This window comes from Pteronotus mesoamericanus, unplaced genomic scaffold (genome assembly GCF_021234165.1).
Source record: "Pteronotus mesoamericanus isolate MK-2021 breed Mesoamerican mustached bat unplaced genomic scaffold, CSHL_Meso_final contig_20, whole genome shotgun sequence".
NCBI classification, from domain to species: domain Eukaryota; kingdom Metazoa; phylum Chordata; class Mammalia; order Chiroptera; family Mormoopidae; genus Pteronotus; species Pteronotus mesoamericanus.
Genome location: NW_026555085.1, coordinates 70,499,023 through 70,521,384, shown reverse-complemented (window position 1 = coordinate 70,521,384; position 22,362 = coordinate 70,499,023). Strand labels below are relative to the sequence as shown.

Genomic DNA, 22,362 nt, shown 5'->3' with positions numbered 1-22,362 from the left:
AGATAGATAAGCTGGATCTGATGTCAGTTCCTGTTATCCCATACATTACAATTTGCTTTCCAATGGAACATCAAAATGACATAACAAATTACAACTCTCCTGCTGAATTTTACTTGTTTCTCTTTTTCTTTCATGTTAATAGTTACATAAATCATTCAAGTGCTGCCTTATTTTAACTCTGCAAGAATTTCCAAGCATTTAGAGAACCTAGTTTTTTCTCTTAAAAAATTATAACTCATTGCGGAGACAGATTAAAAATAACTTAATACATTTATTATATATATTACTTGGACCCCAATAATTTAGGATTGCTGGGCATATGAACACAGACGGGGTTGAAGTTCAGCTGTATTTCATCTTTGATCCAAGAGTTTACTAAACAAACAATATTTAGAGGAAGATTTACATTTTTCAAGGAAAAACTCTTTTAATCTGTGAGTCACATGTTTTGAAGCAAATCATTTCTATTAAGTACATAGTGTTCTAACTAGTTACAATAGCAGTTCATGATAAATCTCAACTTTCTCAAATTAAGAACACTTTACAAAGGATCAGTGTTCTGCTGTTCCTTTTCTCCTGAAAAATGAATGTTTTTCTTTTAAAAATATTTTAAATATATAACTTGGACACAGTTTTTTTGGCTCACCTAATTTTTGAAGTTGGGTTGTGAACAAGAATGGCAAGAACATGAAATTAATATACAATCATCTCCAAGTACTTAAGGGGTTGCTGGGTGACTTCCTTTATTGGAGGAGGGACGGTGACAAGATACTGTGTAATTCTGGGTAGGAATGTGACTGGTCCTGTGTTATAAATTTTGTGTTTTAGAAGAATGCTCATCTTGTAAGCCTGGCATTGTGCCAAGGACAGCATACACCTACCTTCCTTCTTTAGGAGAAATGGTTCCTTGGGGAGGGTAAATTTATATTGTCTTACATGCGTTTTAAATGCAGGCCTGGAGGTTGCCGCCGCAGAGCCTTGTTAAGCATCCAGATAAGTAAGCAGTTTTGCAAATTACAAAAGTGATCAATTTGGCTTTTTCAAGCTACAGCTCTGAGACTAACTGTGCCCTTCCTAATTTGGAAATATTTTCTTTCTGGTTTTTATTTTGCCATGCGCCCTGCTATCTACTTTCGTTGCTATTTCCAGCATCCCTCAGGAGCTGCTTCCGTGGTTGTCATAGTGCAGACACACACTCAAGAAAAGCAAGAACTCGGTGCTTTCATAAAGCATTTATTTTTATTTGAAAACATTATACAGGCATTACATTGCCACAGCCAGTCCATAGGGGAGCATGCAAATATCAAAAATGGAGAGTTTGTTCAACTTATTGGTGTAAATTTCCTTTTTGGTTCATATTTTCCATTTGCAGTGCCTGGATTAATGTGCTTTGTTATGTGGCTTGACAATAGAATCCTACCCATGGGGTAAAATCTGTCCTGGGAGCTAGCTGGGGACTACTAAATGGTTATAAATCAAAAACAAACCCAAAACAAACAATACTACACGCTTCTCAAAAGGTTAATAGCACACGTTAGCAATATCTAAACTAAACATTGAAACATTTTCATGGTGACACAGTGGTGCAAATTTTCTATTGCTTGGTCTATCTGGTTGCACGTTTCAGAGTTTGGAGCTGTGGGAAGGTGTGACCAAGGCTAGCTCTGTCCCCAGTGCAAAAAGTTTTCATTGAGGCAGTGAGAACCACCACTTATCTCTAGGTGGGGTTGAGGAAAGCTGTGGGTTGTTTATCCAATCAAATTCTATACAAATTGCTAGTCCCATTCATGGAGGAGTGAGGGGTGGTGCATTGAAAAACTGAAATTTTTGCTGGTGTCTACTGAGGTTACGAAACTTCAGAAACAAAAACAGCTTGAGTTACTGTTCTATACCCATTTCCCACCCCGCTCCCAAAAGATCAATATTTTTACACAGAAAAAGAGTTTTTTCTCTGCTATTTCTTTTTTTTTCCTAAGGGTTGATCTGGAACTCCTGATCTCGGACAATTTAGTGTTACCGGCCTTTCTAAGTGGAGACAAACCCCAGTGACATGAACATCGCATGTACAAGGACACTGGATGATAAAGGATGTACAGTGAATTCACCTTAACACTCACACTTGGTTTCCATACAATGGAGTCAATTAAAATATTCTTGAAAAGAATTCAAATGGCAACTTTTAACCATCCACTGATTGCAAACCTTTGTGAAATTTAAGTTTTAAAAAGGATTCCCAGTCCACTGAGTTGACTAGGAAAACTTTTATCCACCTATTTCTCATAAGACTTTACTAAGCGTCTACAAATTAGTGTCATAAAAAAATGAATAAAAAAAGACTAAAACATTTGGCTTAAAATAAATACTAAAAATGCAATAAATCAAGCAAATTATGCAAACCAAAGGAATGTAAACACAAAAATAAAACCACAGTCTTTAAAGGTCTTCAGATCTGAATGGACAAATAGTCAGAGAAAGGTATTTAATTGGTTTAAAAGGTAGCAGAGAGCAGACATTGGCAAAGTTGTTATGACCTGTTATAGCTTTAGCATTGTTTTTTTGTTTGTTTGTTTGTTTTTCCCCCAGAGAAAATACGACATATTTCTCAGGGGGCTGAACACAGATGACCAAAAATCCGTATATCAGAGATGATTTTTCTTCCCTACCTTCAAGAACAGGAATACCTGCCCTGGCGGAAGGCCTGCAGAGGGGCCACGTGGAGGTGTCACCAGACAGCATGGGGTGCTTTTGCCTCTGTATTTAGGTCTTGCTCAGCCTAAATGGAAACCTCGACTAAGCTGCAAGCTGTCCTATTAGTTTACAAAGACCCCTCTGGCGTTTTGCTTTACTTCCTTAAGATTCATTGATTTTAATTGCCCAAAGTTTCATCCATGGGAGATCTTTTTGAATGATATGGAAGCCAGCCTAACATATATTGACACATAGAATCTATTTTTATATCATAGAGATCTGTGGTGTTTCTTGACTTTCTGTGTTTTGGGAAAAGGGCTATTTTAAGAATTAGACTAGTGACATATTCCTCAGAGTCTTTTCAGGACCATACTCTGTATCCATAAGAACATTGTGGTGATATATTCTGTTAGTGAATGGATGCCAAATATGACCAAAATGCCAAACTTCCTCATTGGCGACATCTTTACTGCTACAAAGTGGCCAGATCAATTGAGCTATTGTCAAAGACTGCTCCATTTCAGCACCTTAACTTTGTTTTGAGGCCTCACAGCCAATAAAATTCCACAATAAAGGTGATTTTACATGCTTTTGTATTTCAGAAAGGGTATCACACAGTTAAGAGGAGCATGGGTTTTTCTAACACCTTGATTAATTTCCATATTTCACTAAAGAAATCTAGGGTAAAAGCAAATCTACTTTTGAAGGGGGGATATAGGAAGGGGCAGAAATATTTTAAAATAGATATATATTACCCTAAACACAAATTATAGTACTCCTGGGGTTTCCTATAAGCCACAGAAATGGAACATTCCTTATCCTGTTATTTCCAGGACTTGATTGGCAGAATCAAGGTGGCACAACAGAAAGACAATGACCTGGAGTAATCAGAGATCAAAATATAAAAAGGCAAACATGTTTGTTTTATATCTATTCCTAGAATAGAGAATTATATGGTCAGTTGCCCCTCCCCACAAGGGTCACAGCACAAAATACTTATTGAGCAGGCAATCCAACAGGGAACAGAGGAAACCGTTAGCGACCAGGTCCCTAGGATAAGGAAAGTTCTCAGGGTGGAGCTCCTGTGGCGTGCAGCACTCACATCCACTGTGCAAAAAAATAAAGTATGATATTTAAAAAGTGGCTTGCCATAAAAAAGTGGGATTTATGTTAACTACACGTGGGTCTGGCAATAGTTTCCATCAGGAGTTCAAAACATTCTCCTGAAACTCAGTGTAATAAGAGTAACAATAATAATACAAATAATAATAATAATACTTGCTTTTGATTCAAAAATTTTCACAGTAATTAATGTAAGGGGGTTGTGATCAGTATACACGCAAGTGAGGCATCTCTCCAAGTCAGGTGGATCGGAGCCTGTGTCTCCAGTGATGTTTACCTTGTGCCTATTACAGGCTTTTGGATTTGCTACCTTGCAGTCCACCTTTGTAAACTGCACCTAATAAATACCTTTCTCTATGTACAATACAGAGATGATGGGCAAACACACGGCCACTAAGTTGTGCTCAGTGGGCAGGGATGGCCTCATCTTAGGCCACACGGACGTGGGGCTCCTCTTCGGTCTCCTGGCCCAGGCTGGTGTAGGTGACCGAAGGCTCCACCTGAGCCGTGGCTGGTAAGTCCACAACAGGTCCCGAAGGATTACGGAACTGCTTGTATACCCGGGGATCCTGGGCTATGTATGTGGAGGTGGAGGAGTAGATCACCAGCCCGATAAGGATGGTGAAGAAAGACAGGAGATAAAGTCCTGAAAACTAAAAAAAACACAACACAAAGCTAGTTAGCATTCAAAGCAGAACCACTTATACATTAATGAGGCACAGGGAGATGAGAGTGGAATTGCTTCCTCTTAGAACCAGCAGCTTGATGAGTTGGCCAGGGCCCTTGATGGAAAGCGAATTTGCTCTTCCTAAGCTGGTTTGGTATTATTGCTTCTCCTAACCAGTTTTTCTCTACTCTGTGGCTAACACAGAGAAACACTTAGTCAATTGTCCCTAAAATGCCAGTGAATACTTGATGTGGGAGAGCTCATTAAGCCCAAATTAAAATTCAGCAACTTAAAAGCAAAAAATCTCCACTATCACTCAAGAAAGAGTTGGCTGTCTTTGGCTTTATTAAACCCACTAGAAATATAGATATTTCATCTAAGGTTGTAACGAAGCCCTTAACAGCAAACCCCCTCTTGACACAGCTTCATCAGGGCACTCTCATTTCTTCTTAATCCAGTTAAGACTACTTGTTTTCCCAGTAGGAACTGTTATTGAACTATCTTTGCATTAGATTATCCTTGGAGGGAAAAACAAAAAAAACACTATAACATTCCATTCTTGCCCCCCCTAATCTAAAAACAAAACCAAACAGGGCTGTATTTATAGTATTTTGCTTCCTACACTACTTGCTTGACAGTTCATAGAATTTTGTAAGAAAAAAAGAAAATAATGGTTTCTACAAGTGCCCAAGAATTTATACACGTTTTTGAAAAACTACAATTTCTGAACCTTCTTGAGTAGCTACACTGGAAGTACCTACTTGAGTAGTTACTGGGGGACAGTGAGGTAACAACATATATTTCCACTTCTATTAATTGATTCATTCATTTCATTCAACAAATAGTTTCTTCTATATCTTCTCTATGTCAAACACTGAACTTTGTACTGGAAAAAAGAAACAAAAACGTACGGTCCTTACCATCAAGAACTTAATATTCTCAGTGGAGAAGCAGGGGTATACAGATAGACAAAAACAATACACTGCACAGTGGCTGATCAAACCTCATTTTGGTCGAAAGCTATTGTCCCCATCTTGAATACATGCTACATTCAAGGGGAAAAAGGCTCGATTTGATTTTCTTAATTTTTTTTTGCTCATATTCTAAAAGAACTAGCAACTGATAAAAAGACAAAAGTTCATTGGAAGCTGGGAGAAAGGAGAACAGGAAAGTTACCCAGCATATCTATAAAGTAAGCTGCAAGGCTACAATAAAGAGTTAAAAGATGGTTATAATTGGCAAGGCAGTTTTGAAAAAGGTACATAGAAAAGAGTCAGTTCTGTGGCTAAATTTCCTGCCATGGTGGTGGTCTTCTTTCTTTCTTCTTTTTCTATTTACTTTTTAGCAGCAGCAAGGTAGCTAAGACTAAACATCATTTTCTGCTTTTCTTTCTAGAAAGAAAATGGTATGATTATACTTCTTCAGTTGGATTTTTATAGTAGGCTCAATCTGCAGCAGCTTCACTTAATGAACTTGAAATAATTATTAGGAAAAGAAGACCCCCTAACTCAGTCGTCTTGTATATGATCTCAGAAAACCTACATACCCCCTGAGGTGCTTCCTGAAATTCTACATTCAAGAGATTCATCCTTTATCCAAAACTTTGGTGAATGAAATAGGTTTGTTCTTACTCTATCATTTCAAATATTTTTTAATGACTTTTATTTGCAAAACTCTACTCATGCCTAGCCCTGGCCATGTGGCTCAGTTGATTTAGCATCATCTCATACAACAAAAGGGTTCTGGTTCAGTCCCTGGGTGGGACACAGGCCTAGGTTATGGGTTCAATCCTCAGTTGAGGCAACCAGTTGATGTTTCCCTCTCGCATTGATGTTTCTCTTTCTCCATCCCTCCCTTTTCTACTCTGTAAAATCAGTGAGCATGTCCTCAAGCGAAGAAAATAAACAAAATAAAACAACAACAACAAAAAAACTCCACTCATGTTTCTTTGGTTTCAAGTGGAGAGCCTTGCAGGTCTAGGTGTGAGCCCACCTCTGCTGCAGCCGAGGGAGGCGGCGAGATTAAGAACGGGGCTTCGAGGTTAGAACTGCATCCTGCTATAAACTGGATTCAAATCTCAGCTCCAATACTTTCTAGCTGTCATTCTGGACACATTTCTTAGTCTTTCCAGGTCCATGTTTCCTTATCAGTAAAGTGGGGATAATAATTGTACCTACTATACAGGGTGGCTATAAGGATTAAATTAGGAAAAGCATGTAAAGCACTTATCCCAGAGCCTACCTTGCAACCAGCATTCAATTCATACTGGCTTCAACTCATACTAGTTATTATTATTATTAATGTTTTGTTATTATTTTATAGCATGCTATTATAATCAATGACTAGTCATATTAAATTGCCTTTCTTTCATAATCCCTTGACTTGAGACTGTGTTTTTCTTGATTAGGGCAAGGTGCAGAGCCAGGCATAGGGTAGGCATCTACTAAATGTTATGTGCTGTTTATTTTTATTTTGAATAGATAAGTTTCAGATTCAAGAAAGAAAAAAAATTATAAAACAACCTGTACCAATAGCGTATTTTAAATTTTTTAGCTTTAAACTTTATAATCCAATGTCATTTTTCAGACATAAAATATTAAACAAAAACTCATTGAAAGGGAAGTCATAGTATTGATCCTTAATCATCGACCCCAAAAGTCACCTTCAGACCTGGGATAAGTCAGAGGAGAGTGACAGGATGATGACCTGGGGGAGGAAATGTGGAAGGCAGGGGTCTGGATGGAGGACTGAGCGCTATTGATCAGTGAATTGGAGTAAGAGGTTTAATAAACTTGGGGTGAACAAGATTTGGCAATGGAAATAGTATAGGGTTAATATGGCAAATATTTTAATATATATATTTTTGTAAAGCTATGCCTTTGCCATTGTAAGAAATAATACCTGAATTATCCCTTTTTTTTAGACATGGGACCATCAAGTTGAATGACAAATTCACTACAAAATATTTTCCTGGGACATATATTTAGAATGACAACACATCTGTACTACATTTTCAATGAGTTTCCATTTAATTCATACAGAATTTACTCTAAAACTGTCAAAATATAGATAGCACGGAATTTTATATGGCAAGGGGCCTCTTGGAAGCCACCCAAGAGATTTTATTAATAGATGGTAAAGAAAGTTTTTATTTAACACATTAGCACAAAAAAGAAGCAGAAAGACAGGTATTACTGTTAATCTGGATCAATATTGATAGAAATAACAAGAAGGTTGAATTTGTGAAAAACTAAAAAAAAGGTTTTTTTTATTCCTTAGATTGACAGGAAAATAATTTCATCAGAGTACCTAATAGGATGACCCTCAGCTGTGGCTGCCACACTTACCCTGACAGAACATTCTTAAATAAAAAAAGAAAAGAAAAGAAACCAATCAGTCAAAAAAAATTCTGTATATTCCTAGCTATGTAACTTGTTATCTGCAAAGAAATACTCATTTCTAGTTCTCTAAACAAAGAGAATAGAAACGTCTGTGGAACTCTGGAGGGGGACTGAAAGCTGGCTCTGAGTTACAGACGCGGTAGGTTCAGGCCCAGCGGCTTGCTGTCTCCATTTAAGAATGTGGGCTGCTGTCTGAAGCGTGCTGGCATCCTCCCCCAGACAACGGTAGGCCATCAGGAGATAGTGTATGTTCTGTGCAGCAGGCACACTTCTGCCTGCATCGAATCTGTCTTGTGGCTTTGAGGAGCTGAGAGAGCACGCACCTTGCATTTACACTACCACACTGCACCCTCTATTTACTTTGTTACCACCGTTCTCCATCTTGACAGGTCTTTTTGCTCACACAGGTTAGAAAGCATTCACAGCACGTAAAGAGAATGCCAGTGTGCTCCTAGGGCAATCTGGCTGGGACACAAGCCATTGTCCAGCAGGGGCGGCATGGAAGACTGATGATAAGGCTGTACAAAGCTCTTTAACCCACAACTAGGGATGAAACCTAGCTCTTAGCCAGCTGGCATCTCTCTATGATTACTAGTCAGCTAATGGGACATTCAGCACATCAGTGAAGGACAGACCAAATCTTCATTTTAGCTTTGGTATTAAATATCTAGGTTAAGTTTTAATAAACTAATGACTAATGAGTTTAAGCTTATACAAAGTTGAAAGCCACATGGTTTGAAAAGCCATTGCAAAATAGATTTATAAATACATCAATTAGACCATACGAGGAAGAGAATAATTTTCAAGGGCAGCTTTCTTTTTCTAGCTTGAATGAGATGACAGGGGTGAGCAGAGGGGAACATGGGCAAGCCTCAGAGAGGTGTAAGGGGAAGGATGCGGTGACTCTGCGTTAAAGCTTTACTTTTACTGAATGTATGTACCAATCATTTCAATACGGTGGGCCTGATTCACCTTATTTCCAGGGGAGTGTACTTTCAAAGAGTCCCTCTATGTTGTATGCCTGTATCTGATACAGCTTCTATAAGGTGACTGATGTTGAACTCTGGCTGCTTTTGCTCAATGACTTCACTTAGGTCTATTAATAATCAGAAGTAATTTTGAATTAACAAAAAACAAAAAGTGAAATTTTCTTTGAGCTCTTACAAAGAGATGCACCACAGTTCTACCTGCAAAGCAAAAACAACAGAAAGATTTGACAGAAAAAAGAAACTATGTCACTCGTAAAGTAGAGGAAAGACGTGGAAAAGAGCAGTTGGTGAGTTCTCTTAGGAAACGAGGGTACAGGACAATGAGGCTTGTGGGAAGCTAGTGGAATTATCTGGAAAAAAAGGAAAGATTTACATGTAGATCTAATTTAGTTCTAACTTGGAGAACCGATGAAGCTTAGCTACAATAGAGTTGGAAGAAGGGAGAAAACAAAGTCAAACTAGAAAGAAAAAAGATACAGGTGAAGAGGTTTCTCAATACGTAGGAGGAAAGGGGACTGCAGAACGGATAACCAAAATATAATGATTCTATTCTACAATAAATTAAGCCATCATGTATTCTCTCTGTCTCTCATTTTTTTTGTATAGACACACACACATACATACACACCCACACCCCTCTCCGCCTTGAGCTTCTACTCCTGACCTGATAGGATCTGCCTTCTGAACTTTTCTGTGGAGAACGTAAGAAAACTGAGAGAACATTACCCCTGAAGCCTTTTCCTGTATAACCAGTGAGCAAGGGGCAACACTTCCAAGCATTCATGTGTCCCCAAAGCTATCTATTATGAAGGGAGGAAGAAAATAATCCAGTATCTCAGGCCATAGATGAAGGGTGACATTATTGCTAAAATTTCTAAAGATAATCATCTTGCCCAAACAGGAGGGCTTTGTTAGATATGAGCCTGACATTGGAAGAGGCACATATACCATTTGGAGACATGATAATGGTCAGAATTGAAGCTGGTTTCTGAACTGCATAAGGAAACTACTCAGCAGTGATTTTTTTAAGTGTTCTCTGACATGGCTTTCATGTGGAAGTATTTCACATAAACAAAGGATATGTGGCCACAATGATTTCATTTCTAGTTCTTATTCAAGCTTATCCTTTTAAACAGATACAGATATAATTAAGCTTTTCCACATTTTAACTCTTTAGCAGAAAACATCTAGGAAGGAAGAGCCTGGAAATCTGCAAATTCAGCAGCTGTACCAGCAGTCGGTGCAACCATCGGTCAGTAGAATAAAAAGTGCAGTGACTGGTCATTCCCAAGGTTAAGCAGCACAGGCTGGCAAATGTGAGGCTGAAGAGCTGCTGGGAAGAATTTCCATGTAGGCAGACTGGCCTGGCAATTTCAGCAAGCAAGCTATGTCTTGGAAAAATGAGACTGTTAATTAAGTTTGTATTAACTGTCTTGAGTACTCTGCAATGTTAAAAAAAGAATACTTTCCCCTATACTTCCATACTCTGTGATATAAAATGCACATATAATCAGCTGGCACATCTAACCATGACTTCTAGACCAAGAAGGAATAAGTTTCAAAGAGAACCAGATTACACAGTTTGGAGGTTCTAGGTACCAGAATAGTTTAAAGACCCATCAGTGACTAGATAAAATGCCAATTAAAGGAGTGAATCATAATTAAATGTAATTCTGCCATAGTGCTTTAAAGTCCAAATTTGATGGGCTGATATAAATGGATTTGGGGAGCCCAAGTTCTCTTGAATCATCATTTTATATATGGATTGAAGGGCGATACTTTGGGCAACAACCTTGGAGGGGGAAAAAAATCCAATCTGCTGAGTGTCCTGGGGTGGGAGGGAGAGGACAGCTCAGCAATGACAGCACATCTCTCGGCAGCCATGTGTGTCTCAGAGAGCTGTGGACCACACCTGCAGCTTGGGAATGGGACGGTGGGAGCAGAAGCAGAGGAAGCTGGGAGCCAGGGCCTGGCTGGGATCTCATGACGAAAGGCCCTGCCTGGTCCTGACCTATGGCTGCTGGGTCTGAGCCAGCTGCTCTTAGGGCCAAGGAAACTAGACAGACCTGGCTGTGCAGAGATGCCAACATAAACAAGTTGATGTTCAGCCTCCTAATTCGGCTCTGTGCTAAATTAACAAAATCATTTTATTATTATTAAGAGTATTAAAAATGCAAAAGTTCTGCTTCTGAGTTTACTAAACTTAAAATAAATTGCCTGGAGAGGCCAAAGCTTTTTCAAATTCTTTGGAACTGGTTTATTATTCCTTTGTCTCCTACTCTTGCCTCCTCTCATTTCTCCTCTTTCTCTGTTTTCCTTATTTTTTTTTTTTTTTAGAAGAAAAGGGCTAAGTCTCTCTGGTTAAATATTGCAATAATTCTTTTTTCTAGGTCACTGCATGGAAAATACCAAATGTGGGCATGGCACACACTCTACTGTCAAAACCATAATCGGTTGTCTTTAGAGACCAAGAATACTTACCCCCGCCCCTCCCCTCCCATTCTTTCTCCAAATAGGACAGAGGGAATAACCCCAAATTCAACTAATCTACACAGCAAACAAATCAGTGAGTGCCCCAGTCCAAATGCTAAATGGTCCCTTCATCCACAACAGGAAAACAAGGCACAGCTAAGACTGAAATACTTGGGAAACAATTTTTCCTCCAGACCTCACTTTGTTGGGGAGAGAAGCAGCCATCAGAGTCCTGACACTGTCACCAGGTACAGGCTGTGTCCCCTGGTACAATTTCAGTTCTATTTATGAGACCTTCTGTTTGGTTTGCGAAACCAATTCATTTGACAGTATAATTTGTGTAGTCAGTCACATCTGAGGCCAATAAGGGTTCTTTTACAGGCAAATGTCTTCCCCTGTGGGTAATTTCACACATGAGTACAGCAACAGGGAGCTAAAAACGGATTTCTGTCATTATCTTTTATATGACAGACATTTTCACTTGGTTTGATGAATTGATAGAAATCCTAGTTCACACAGATTTCTATTCTCTGCAGTCCCACAAATGAGACCATAATAGTCACACCGGAAGTGGAATAAAAGGGACTCCTCTGTGGGAATATTTAATTATAGGTTCAGTTACAACAAAGGCTGTGTGATGGCTCATTTATGTCACCTTCCTATGCTTGTTCTTATCAGTAGTAAAAAGGGATTACATTTGTGTGCAAGGTACACTGAGCAGTGGCCTTCAGGCCGTTTGGACTCTTGCATCACAAGATATCTATTTCCCCTGCACACAGCACAGAGATAGATGCACACTGGGCGGGATTGATTTTGCAGGAGACTGAATTCAAGCTAGTGAAAGACAGCTTGCAGAAGTGGCAGTGTTGCTGCTCATCACATTTCAGAGAACCCTTGGTCCATTACAACGGAACGGAGAGCTGGAAATGGGAGTGGCCCCACTCACTATCACTCCTAGCGATCCACTAGTAACATTGTGCTTCCTGTCACTGCAAACTTGTGCCCTGCTGATCTAAAAGTCTCAGTTCCAAAGACAGGAATGTTTCCACCAGGAGACACTATAATGATTCATAGAAATTCTGAAAATTAAGACTGCCACCCAGACACTTAGGGCTCCTCATGCTTCTCAATTAAGAGGTAAAGAAGGGGGTTTTGTTACTGTGCTGACTGGGGTGATCGATCTCGGTTAACAAGGGGAAACTGGGCTGCTATGTCACAGTGGAGCTAAAGAAGAGTATGTCTGGAATGCATGAGATCCCTTACGTGTCTCTAAGTATTACCATGCCCTATGAACGAGTGTACGGAAAATTTCAACAACCCAACTCAGGCAGGACTACTAATGGCCCAGACCCTGCAGCAATGAAGATTGAGTCACCCTGCCAGGTAAATATGCACAACCACCTGACGTGTTCACTGAGGACAAATGGAACACAGAAGGAACAGTAGAAAGAGGCAGTTATAAATACCAGGTAAATCATATGACCAGTTACAGGAATGAGGACCGCAGTTGTCATTAGTATTTATATGTTGTTTTGTCATGAATGTTTGTGTGTGTATGAAATAACTTTGTTTACTCCTTTCTTTTCTTATCATATAAGATATATTGACTTTACATCATAGTATTCAAGTATTGTTACTTTTACATCATAGTATTTCAATTACAGGATATCAAGTAAAAGAATGAACATCCCTCAAGATGTTTGCATCCTCTTCTGGATATTAAAATGTTAATGTGTTTTCAGCTGTGTGCAGAATAGTTGCATCATGTCAGACAAAACTGATCTTGTTATTGTCTTTATTTCGAGATTAAGTATGATTTAAGGAGATGTTTACATGGGTGCTAAACTGATAAGACATAGACTTGAAATAGTTAATTTTATTTGTCAACTTGGCTAGGCCACGGTAACTAGATATTTAGTCAAACACCAGTCTAGACATTGCTGTGAAAGTTTGTTGCAGGTGAGATTAATTTTAAATCAGCAGACTTTGACTTAGGCAGGTCACCTTCAATAATGTGGATGGGCCTCATCCAATCAGTTCAGGGCCTTATGGGAAAAAGACTGAGGTCCTCTGAGGAAGAAGGAATTCTGCCTTTGGGCTCCAGCTTCAACACCAACTTTTCCCTCGGTCTCTAGCCTGCTGGCTTGCCCTACAGATTTAGAACTTGACAACCTCTACAGTACTGTCAGCCAATTCCTTAAAATAAATCTATATCTCTATCATCTCTATTTCTATCTCTATCTTTATCTTTACCTCTACCTCTACCTCTACCTCTACCTATCTCTGTCTCTATCTCTATCTATCTCTATCTCTATCTCTATCTCTACCTCTACCTCTATCTCTATCTATCTCTATGGATATAGAGGTATGAGAGATACACAAACACACATATCTTAATGGCTATGTGTCTCTGAAGAACCCTAATATGATTAATGACATAGAAATCTGTTATACTAAAGGTCTTGATGCTGATGTAAACATTCATAACAATTTCTCTCTGTGGGAAGGTTTAGCAATGGGGTGATTAATGACATTTCCAAGCAAATATCAAGTGGTGGTTCACAGTATGAGCTGTGGAGTCACAATTCTGGTGTTTGTGTCTCTGTTTTACACATCTTTGTTTTGTGATCTTGTGCAAGACCCTTACCTCTCCATGACTCTAGTCACTCACTCATCAGTTAACTAAGGATGATAGTAGTGTGTGGCACATAGTAAATGTTCAATAAATGTCAGCTATTGTTTTGTTTATATCACAAAGAGTAAATGCTAAAGCAAAAACAGATATAAAAACTTTCCTCAAGAGCCCTTTCTGAATGAAGCATGAATCAAGTTGAACTGCAAATGCATTTATTGAAGTGGCTATTTAAAAGAATCACAACAATCAGTCCACTAGGAATGGAAGGCTTTTGTGTCAATGCAAATAATAAATCTCTGGTTTATAGGCTCAGTGTTTGGGCTTATTTATATTTGGTTTTCTTACAATGATGCATAATTACAGAAGTCACAAGGATCCTCATAAATTCCTATTTTGCTTCACCTTGTTTAATGCTTTTGAGCAACTGCTCCCTATTGGCACACATCATGTTGGAGCATCCATGAGTATGTGCGACTAAATTAGCAATTTATTTGCTCCCTTGGTGTAGTGAGCTGCAAAGCGGCCCTGCAAAATACATTCTAATCCCTGGAACCTTTGAATGTTAGTCACCCTACTTGGATGTAGGTCTTTGCAAATGTGATTAAGTAAAGGATTTTAAGATGAAAGATTTTCCTGGGTGCTATGGACTGAATTGTGCTCCCTCACATGCAAAGTTGTATGTTGAAGTCATGACTCCCAATGTGGCTGTATTTAGAGAGGGGGCCACCCAACAAACAAAAGTTCCAGACTGGATGATTTGACAGGTGAATTTTGCCAAAAATTCAAAGAACTAACAATCCTCAAACTACTCCAAAAAATTCAAGAGGAGGGAAGACCCCCAAGCTCATGTTATGAGACCAGTATTATCCTAATTCCAAAACCACATAAAGACATAACAAGGAAAGAAAATTGTAAGCCAATATCCCCAATGAACATAGATGCTAAGATCCTTGGCGAAAGATTAGCAAACTAGATTCAGCATTACATTAAAAAGATCATGAGCTGCGATCAAGTGGATTTATTCTGGGATGCAAGGTTGATGCAATATCTTGCAAATCAATAAATGTGGTACACCACATAAACAAAGTGAAGGGTAAAAATCATATAATCATATTAATAGATGCAGAAAAAACATTTGATAAACTCCAGCACCCATTTATGATAAAAACTCTCAGCAAAGGGAAAATAGAGGGAACAAAACATATATGGTCATGTATGACACACCCAAAGCCAATGTTTTACTCAATGGACAAAACCTAAAAACATTTCTCTTAAGATCAAGAACAAGGCAGAGATGTCTATTTCACTTCTCTTATTCAACATAGTACTGGAAGTCCTAGTCACAGTGATCAGAAAGGAAGAAGAAATAAAAGGCATCCAAATGGGAAAGGAAGAAGTAAAACTGTCACTATTTGCTGATGACATGCCACTGTATTTAGAGAACCCTAAAGAATCCACACATACACCAAAAAAAACCCCCTAATAAAACTGATAAATGAATCCAGTAAAGTACCAGGATGCAAAATAAGTATCTAGAAATCAGCAGCACTTCTAAACACCAGTGACAAACTATCAGAAAGGAAAACTAAGAAAAAAATCCCATTTACAATTGGCATGATAAAAAATAAATTACCTAGGAATAAATTTAACTGAGGATGTAAAAAACATGTACTTGTAAAATTATAAGACACTGAAGAAAGAAACTGAAAAAGATGCAGTAAGTGAAAGCATACACCATTTTCATGGATTAGAAGAATTAACATCATTAAAATGTCATACTACCCAAAGCAATCTATAGATTCAGTGCAATTCCTATCAAAATACCAATAGCATATTTCACAGAACTGGAACAAATACTCCAAAAACTTATAGAACCACAAATGACAACCCACTGAATGAGAAAACATATTCACCAATAATACATTTGATAAGGGGTTAATATCTAAAATTTGTAAAGAACTTAAATAACTCAACACCAAAAAAAACCCCATTCAATTAAAAATGGGCAAAGGATCTGAAAAGATACTTCTCCAGAGAGAACATACAGATAGCCAATAGACATATGAAAGATACTAAGTTTCACTAATTATCAGAGAAATGCAAATGAAAACCACAATGAGATATCACCTCACCCTTGTCAGAATGTCCATCATCAATAAATCAACAAATAACAAGTGTTGGTTATAACAAGTGAGGATGTGGAGAAATTGGAGCCCTGTGCACTGTTGGTAGGAATGCAGACTGGTGCAGCCACTGTGGAGAGCAGTATGGAGATACCTCAAAAAATTAGAAACGGATCTACCTTATGACCCAGTGATTCCATTTCTGGGAATATGTCCAAAGAAATCCAAAATACTAATTTGAAAGAATATATGCACCCTTTTGCTCATTGTGTTATTTACAATAGCCAAGATTTGGAAGCAGACCAAGTGCCCATCAGTACATGAGTGGATAAAAAACTGTACATTTACACAATGCAATACGACTTGGCTGTAAAGAATTTACCTTTCGTAACAGCATGGCTGAACCTGGCAAGTATTGTTCTAAGTGAAATAAGCCAATCAGAGAAATACAAATATCATCTGATTTCACTTATATGTGGAATCTAATGAACAAAATAAACTAACAAAATAGAAATAGACTCTTAGAACAGAGAACAGACTGACAACTGTCAGTAGAGAGGGGGTTCGGTGCTGTGTGAAAAAGGTTAATGGATCAAGAAAAACAAACAAATAACAAACAAACAAACTCATAGACACAGACAATAGTATGGCAATTACTGGAGGGACAGGTAGGTTGGGAATGGCAGGTAGAAGGTAGTAAAGGGGGGATAAATGGTGATGAAAGGAGACTTGATTTTGGGTGGTGAATACACTTGTATACAGATAATATATTACAGAATTGTACACCGGAAACCTATATAATTTTATTAACCAATGTCACCCCAATAAATTCAATAACAATTAAATCAACAAACAAATAATCAAAAGAAATGGGGCCACTATGGAAGTAATTAAATTTAAATGAGGCCATAAAGATTGATTTGTGTTCTTTTATAAACAGACACCCGAGAGCTCTCTCTCCCACCTCCTGGCCCCCACCCCCGACCCATGTAGACACATGGAAGTAAGGACATGTGAGAACACAGTGAGAAGGTAACTGCAAGCCAGGATGAGGACCCTCACCAGAAACTGAACCTGCTGGACCTTGAACTGGGACTTCTAACCTCCAAAAGTGTGAGAAATAAATTTCTGTTTTTTAAGCTACCCAGCCTGTGGTATTTTGTTATGGTAGCCTAAGCACACTACTACATCTGAGTTATTCAAAGTGAACCCTAAATGCAATCACATGTATCTTATAAGAAGGAGGCAGAGAGAAATTTTACACACAGAGAAGCTGGGGACTTGAAGATGGAGCAGAGAGAGATTTAAAGATGTTGGCTTTAAAGACTAGAGGCATGTAGCCACAACCAAGGAAGGCTGGCAGCCACAGAAGCTAGAAGAGGAAAGAGAAAGAGGAATTCCCCTCTAGGGCCTCTGGATGGAGCGCAGCTCTGCTGAATCTTAATTTCAGGCCAGTGAAACTGATTTCAAAGTTCTGGCCCCAAGAACTGTGAGAGAATAAATTTGTTATTTTAAGCCACCAAGTTTGTAGTAATCTGTCACAGCAACCATATAAAAATAATAGGATAATTAATTATTATTATTTATATCCTCACACAAGGGCATACTTATTGATTTTAGAGATGGGGGAAGGGAGGGAGAGAGAGAGAGGGAGAGAAACATTAATGTGAGAGAGAAACATTGACTGGTTGCCTCTCGTACACTCCCTGACTGGGAACCAAACCCACAACCCAGGATGTGCCCTGACCAGGCATCAAATCTGCAACCTTTCAGTTTACAGGATGATGCTCCAACCAACTAAGCCACACCAGCCAGGGAATAATGCCAGGGTTATTATTCAGTTCAATAGCTGAACTTAGTGTGAGCTAAGACCCTAATTATCAACTCACCATCCATCCATTCAATAAATGTTTATTGAAAAAAATGTTTGAGTGCCTACTCTGCATCCTGTGCTGGGAATATGGTGATAAATAAAATGGATATAATCCATTCCTAGTTTCCAGACTACTATGGGAAACAAACTAAAAACAGAGTGAAGGAATTAATCTGTAATATGATTTTGGGAAATATTATGAAGGAAATGAACAGATGACAGGATGGTATGAAAGTCTGGTGGGAGCAACTTAGGGAAGCCCTCTCTGCAGATGAGGTGTTGAACTTGAGGCCTGAGGGATCAGAAGGAGTGGCCATGGGAGGAGCTGGGGGAAGAGCAGTCCAGGCAGAGGGACACCAAAGGCAAAGTTCCCCAGGAGGGAAGGGCACAGCTAGGTCTAGGACTGAAAGGACAGCCAAAATTGCTCACGCCTATTACTTGGTGGTATTTTACAGTTGAGTGTTTACTCTGTACCATGCACTGTTTGGTGGGATTTATATTGTTCAGCTTCCTAATAACTTATGAAGAAGCCATGATTATCCCCTCTCTTTCTAAGAGGAAGACACTGAAGCACAGTATGGCAGGTAACAGTTAGGGGGAGTTTGAAGCTCCGAGGGCATAGGCACTCAGGAGTACTGGTTAGGACGTTAGAGTCACCAAGGCATTTAAATTCTGCTTGAAATGCTATAAGAAAGAGGTATTAAAGGGTATTCAGCAGAAGAGAGTATAATTTGATTTGTATTTTAAAAGGATTGCCTTGGCTGCTAATGGGTGTTTAATGGTAGAGAGGAATAAGTGGAAACAGGAAGACCAAGAGGCTATTAGAATGGTCTGAATGAGAGAGAGCAGTAGTTTGGACTAGGATGATGGCAACAGAAATTGAAGAGAATCCATTTCGGAGGAGGATCAACAGAATTTGCTAATGGATTAGATGTGGAGAGTGAAGAAGAAAGAAATTAAGGCTGAATTTCAATTACTGAAGCTGACCATTCTGAAAGCATGTGATTATTTTCTAAGCTTTTCCCATGGTGCATTTATTGCCCCATTTTCATATATCGTCTCTTTAAACAGAGAGGATTTACACTTAACATTTTCTACATATAAGAACAAACTGTGTGTTATTGCAGGTATAATTCCTGCCAATATTTAATCTATAAAAAGCTCCTATTTCTCCATTGGTCTCCTTTTTTTGCAACCTGAGAAGTATTATAAAATGAGAACCATATTTAATAAAGTACAATTAATAACAATTCAAAATTAAGTATGAAATCTTAGCAAACAACGCCACTGTTTTACTTCTTCCTATTTTCTTGTACAGACAATCCCTGGCTTATGATGGTTTGAATTACAAATTTTCAACTTTACGATGGTATAAAAGCTATACAAACAGTACAGTTTCCACTGAATTGGGAATTTTGATTTTCTCCCAGGCTAGTGTTATGCAGTAAGATATTATCTCATGATGCACGACTGGGGCAGGGAGCCACTGCTCCCAATCAGGTTCGCAATCAAAAGGGTAAACATCTTAGACCCTACAGTATATTTATTTTGTTAGATGATTTTGCCCAACTGTAGGCTAATATAAGTGTTTTGAATAAGGTAGATTAGGCTAAGCTATGATGTTTGATATGTTAGGTATATTAAATACATTTTCAACTTATGATATATTCAACTTGTGGTGGGTTTACAGGACATACTCCCATTGTAAGTCAAAGAACATCTATATATTATCTCATTTTATTTTCAAAACACTGACCTCTGAGCCTGGTGAATACCTAAGGTTCTGCCCCTTCCAATGTAACAAGCTCAAATGAAAGAACAGATCAAAGATCCAAAAATAGAACTAAGTGATGAAGAGATACCTAACGTATCAGATACACAGTTCAAAACACTGGTAATCTGGATGCTCACTGAATTGGTGAGTATGGTCACAAAATCAAGGAAAAAGTGAAGGCTATGCAAAGTGAAATAGAAATATACAGGGAACCAACAGTACAGGGAAGGAAACTGGGACTCAAATCAATGATTGGGAGCAAAAGGAAGAGATAACCTTTCAACCAGAACAGAAGAAGAAACAAGAATTCAAAAAAATGAGGAGAGGCTTAGGAACCTCTGGGACAACTTTAAATGCTCCAACATCTGAATCATATGAGTGCCAGGAAGAGAAGAGGAAGAGCAAGAAGTTGAAAACTTATTTGAAAAAATAATGAAGGAGAACTTCCCCAATGTGGTCAAGGAAATAGACTTCCAGGAGATCCAGGAAGCTCAGAGAGTCCCAAAGAAGTTGGACCCAAGGAAGCATACACCAAAGCACATCATAATTAAATTACCCAAGATTAAACATAAGGACAGAATCATAAAAGCAGCAAGAGAAAAGGAGACAGTTACCTACAAAGGAGTTCACATAAGACTATCAGCTGAAGGAATCAAGATGGCGGAGGAGTGAGTGAAAGCCACACTGACCTCCTCCCAGGACCAACCTGGAATTACAATTAAATTGTGGAGAAATCACCTGGAACAAACAAGTGAACAATAACGAGAGAGAAACCTTATAACCTCGGACAGACAGAAAAGTCAGCTTTAGCACAACCTAATTGCTAAAGAGTGTGGTAGAGACTCGAGAAGGCAGGCGGGGCACCCACGGGTGGCAGCACCAGAAGGATATTTAAACAGTCAGTTGGATCCCCCTGAGAAGAGAAGGGTCTAAAGCAAAAGTGGGGATCTCTAGTCTACAGTACCAGAGGCCAAAAGGTACACAGAAAATAGCCAGCTGTGACAAGCAGCAGAGTCGCTCTCTGCCAGAGACAGGTGGCTGGAGACGCAAAGAACCATTTAAAGAGCCAACACATAAATTTTTATTTGCAGCCACTTACCCTGGTCTCCAGCAAAGGTGGGGGCAGAGTGGGCTGGAGACACCTGAGAAGAGACTGAGGAGGGAGGCTTTGGGGAGAGAACTGAGAGAGTAGCCAGTGGGGTCTCGGTGCTGACTCATCCCCCATATGGCAGTGGCCATTTTGCTCAGGCAGAAACCACTCCCCCTCAACAGCAGCAGCGTCAGAGGACCCAAAAGCCCTACCCCAAGGTGGGAGTCCACCCCCACGCTGTGCTGTTTAAGCAAGTTGCTGAGTGCAGAGTGGCAGCCACAGATAGTAGAACCCTGGCTAAAGAGGGCACAGAGAGATCTGGAGACACTTGAGAAGACACTGGGGACGGAGGTTTAGGGGAGAGAACAGAGAGAGTAGCCGGCAGGATCCCAGTGTGGACTCCTCCCCCATTTGGCAGCAGTGTGAGAGGACCCAATAACCCCACCCCCAGAGAGACTCCACCCCGCCCTGGGCTGTCTAGGGCAGCCTTCTGTGTGCAGAATGATTAGATAATAGCTGAAGGAGACAGCCACAAGCAGTAGATTCCTGGAAGTCTCGAACAGACTGCTTAAGGTCAGACAGGGACAACATCTGACATCAGATGCAGATCCAAAAAGTAAAAACAGCAGTCTCCTACCATAGAAGTTCACACCACAAAGTCAGGAAATCAGGACAGAGCAACTTAAGAAGCAGAAGCAAAAGAGTCTCACAAATAATGGAAAGACAAAGAAACACTCCCCAGTTGAAGGGAAAGCAGGAATCCCCAGAAAGAGAACTAAATGAAATAGAGGCAAGTAAACCAGCAAACTATCAGATATTGATTTCCAACAATGGTTCTAAGAAAGCTCAATGAGTTCAGTGAACTCAGAGTGAACTACCAAAACCTGCAGGGAAACTAGGAGAAACTTACGGCAAACTATATCAGCATGAAAAAGGACATAGAAACTGTCAATAAGAGATAAGAGGAAATGAAGAATACAATTTCTGAATTGAAGAACACAGTAGAAGGAATCAAAAGCAGGCTAGATGAAGGGGGGGATCAAATCAGCAAGCTGGAGGGCAAAGTAGTGAAAAGCTCCCAGAAAGAGTAAGAAAATGAAAAAAGACTCAAAAAGAATGAAGAGGTTGAGGGTAATGTGGGACAACCTGAAATGTAATTATATCCATATAATAGGGACACAGAAGGGGAAGAGGAGGAAGGGAGAGAGAGCCTGTTTGAAAAAGTCATGATGGACAACTTCTCTAATTTGAGGAGAGGAAAAGCCACACAAGTCCAGGAAGCACAGAGGGTCCCATTCAAGAGGAACCCAATGAGGCCCACTCCAACACACATCCTCATTACAATGGTAAATATCAAAGACAAACAGAATCCTCAAGGCAGCAAGGGAGAAAAAGGTAGTAACATATAGGAGAGCCCTGATATGGCTAGCAGCTGACTTTTCAACAGAAACACTCCAAGCCAGAAGGGAATGGCAAGAAATATTCCAAGTCATGAAAAGCAAAGGCCCGCAACCAAGGCTGCTCTACT

The 22,362-nt window shown here is 39.3% G+C and overlaps 1 protein-coding gene across 1 annotated transcript in view; it reads right to left on the bottom strand.

Annotated features, from left to right (window-relative positions):
* Nucleotides 1-4,238: 4,238 nt before the first annotated feature.
* Nucleotides 4,239-22,362, bottom strand: part of SLC35F1 (solute carrier family 35 member F1) — a 357,318-nt gene continuing 339,194 nt past the window's right edge. Inside the window, exon 8 of the mRNA XM_054569875.1 lies at nucleotides 4,239-4,463. Within this exon, the coding sequence (XP_054425850.1) occupies nucleotides 4,239-4,463 (225 nt within the window). The remainder of the gene's footprint in view (nucleotides 4,464-22,362) is intronic.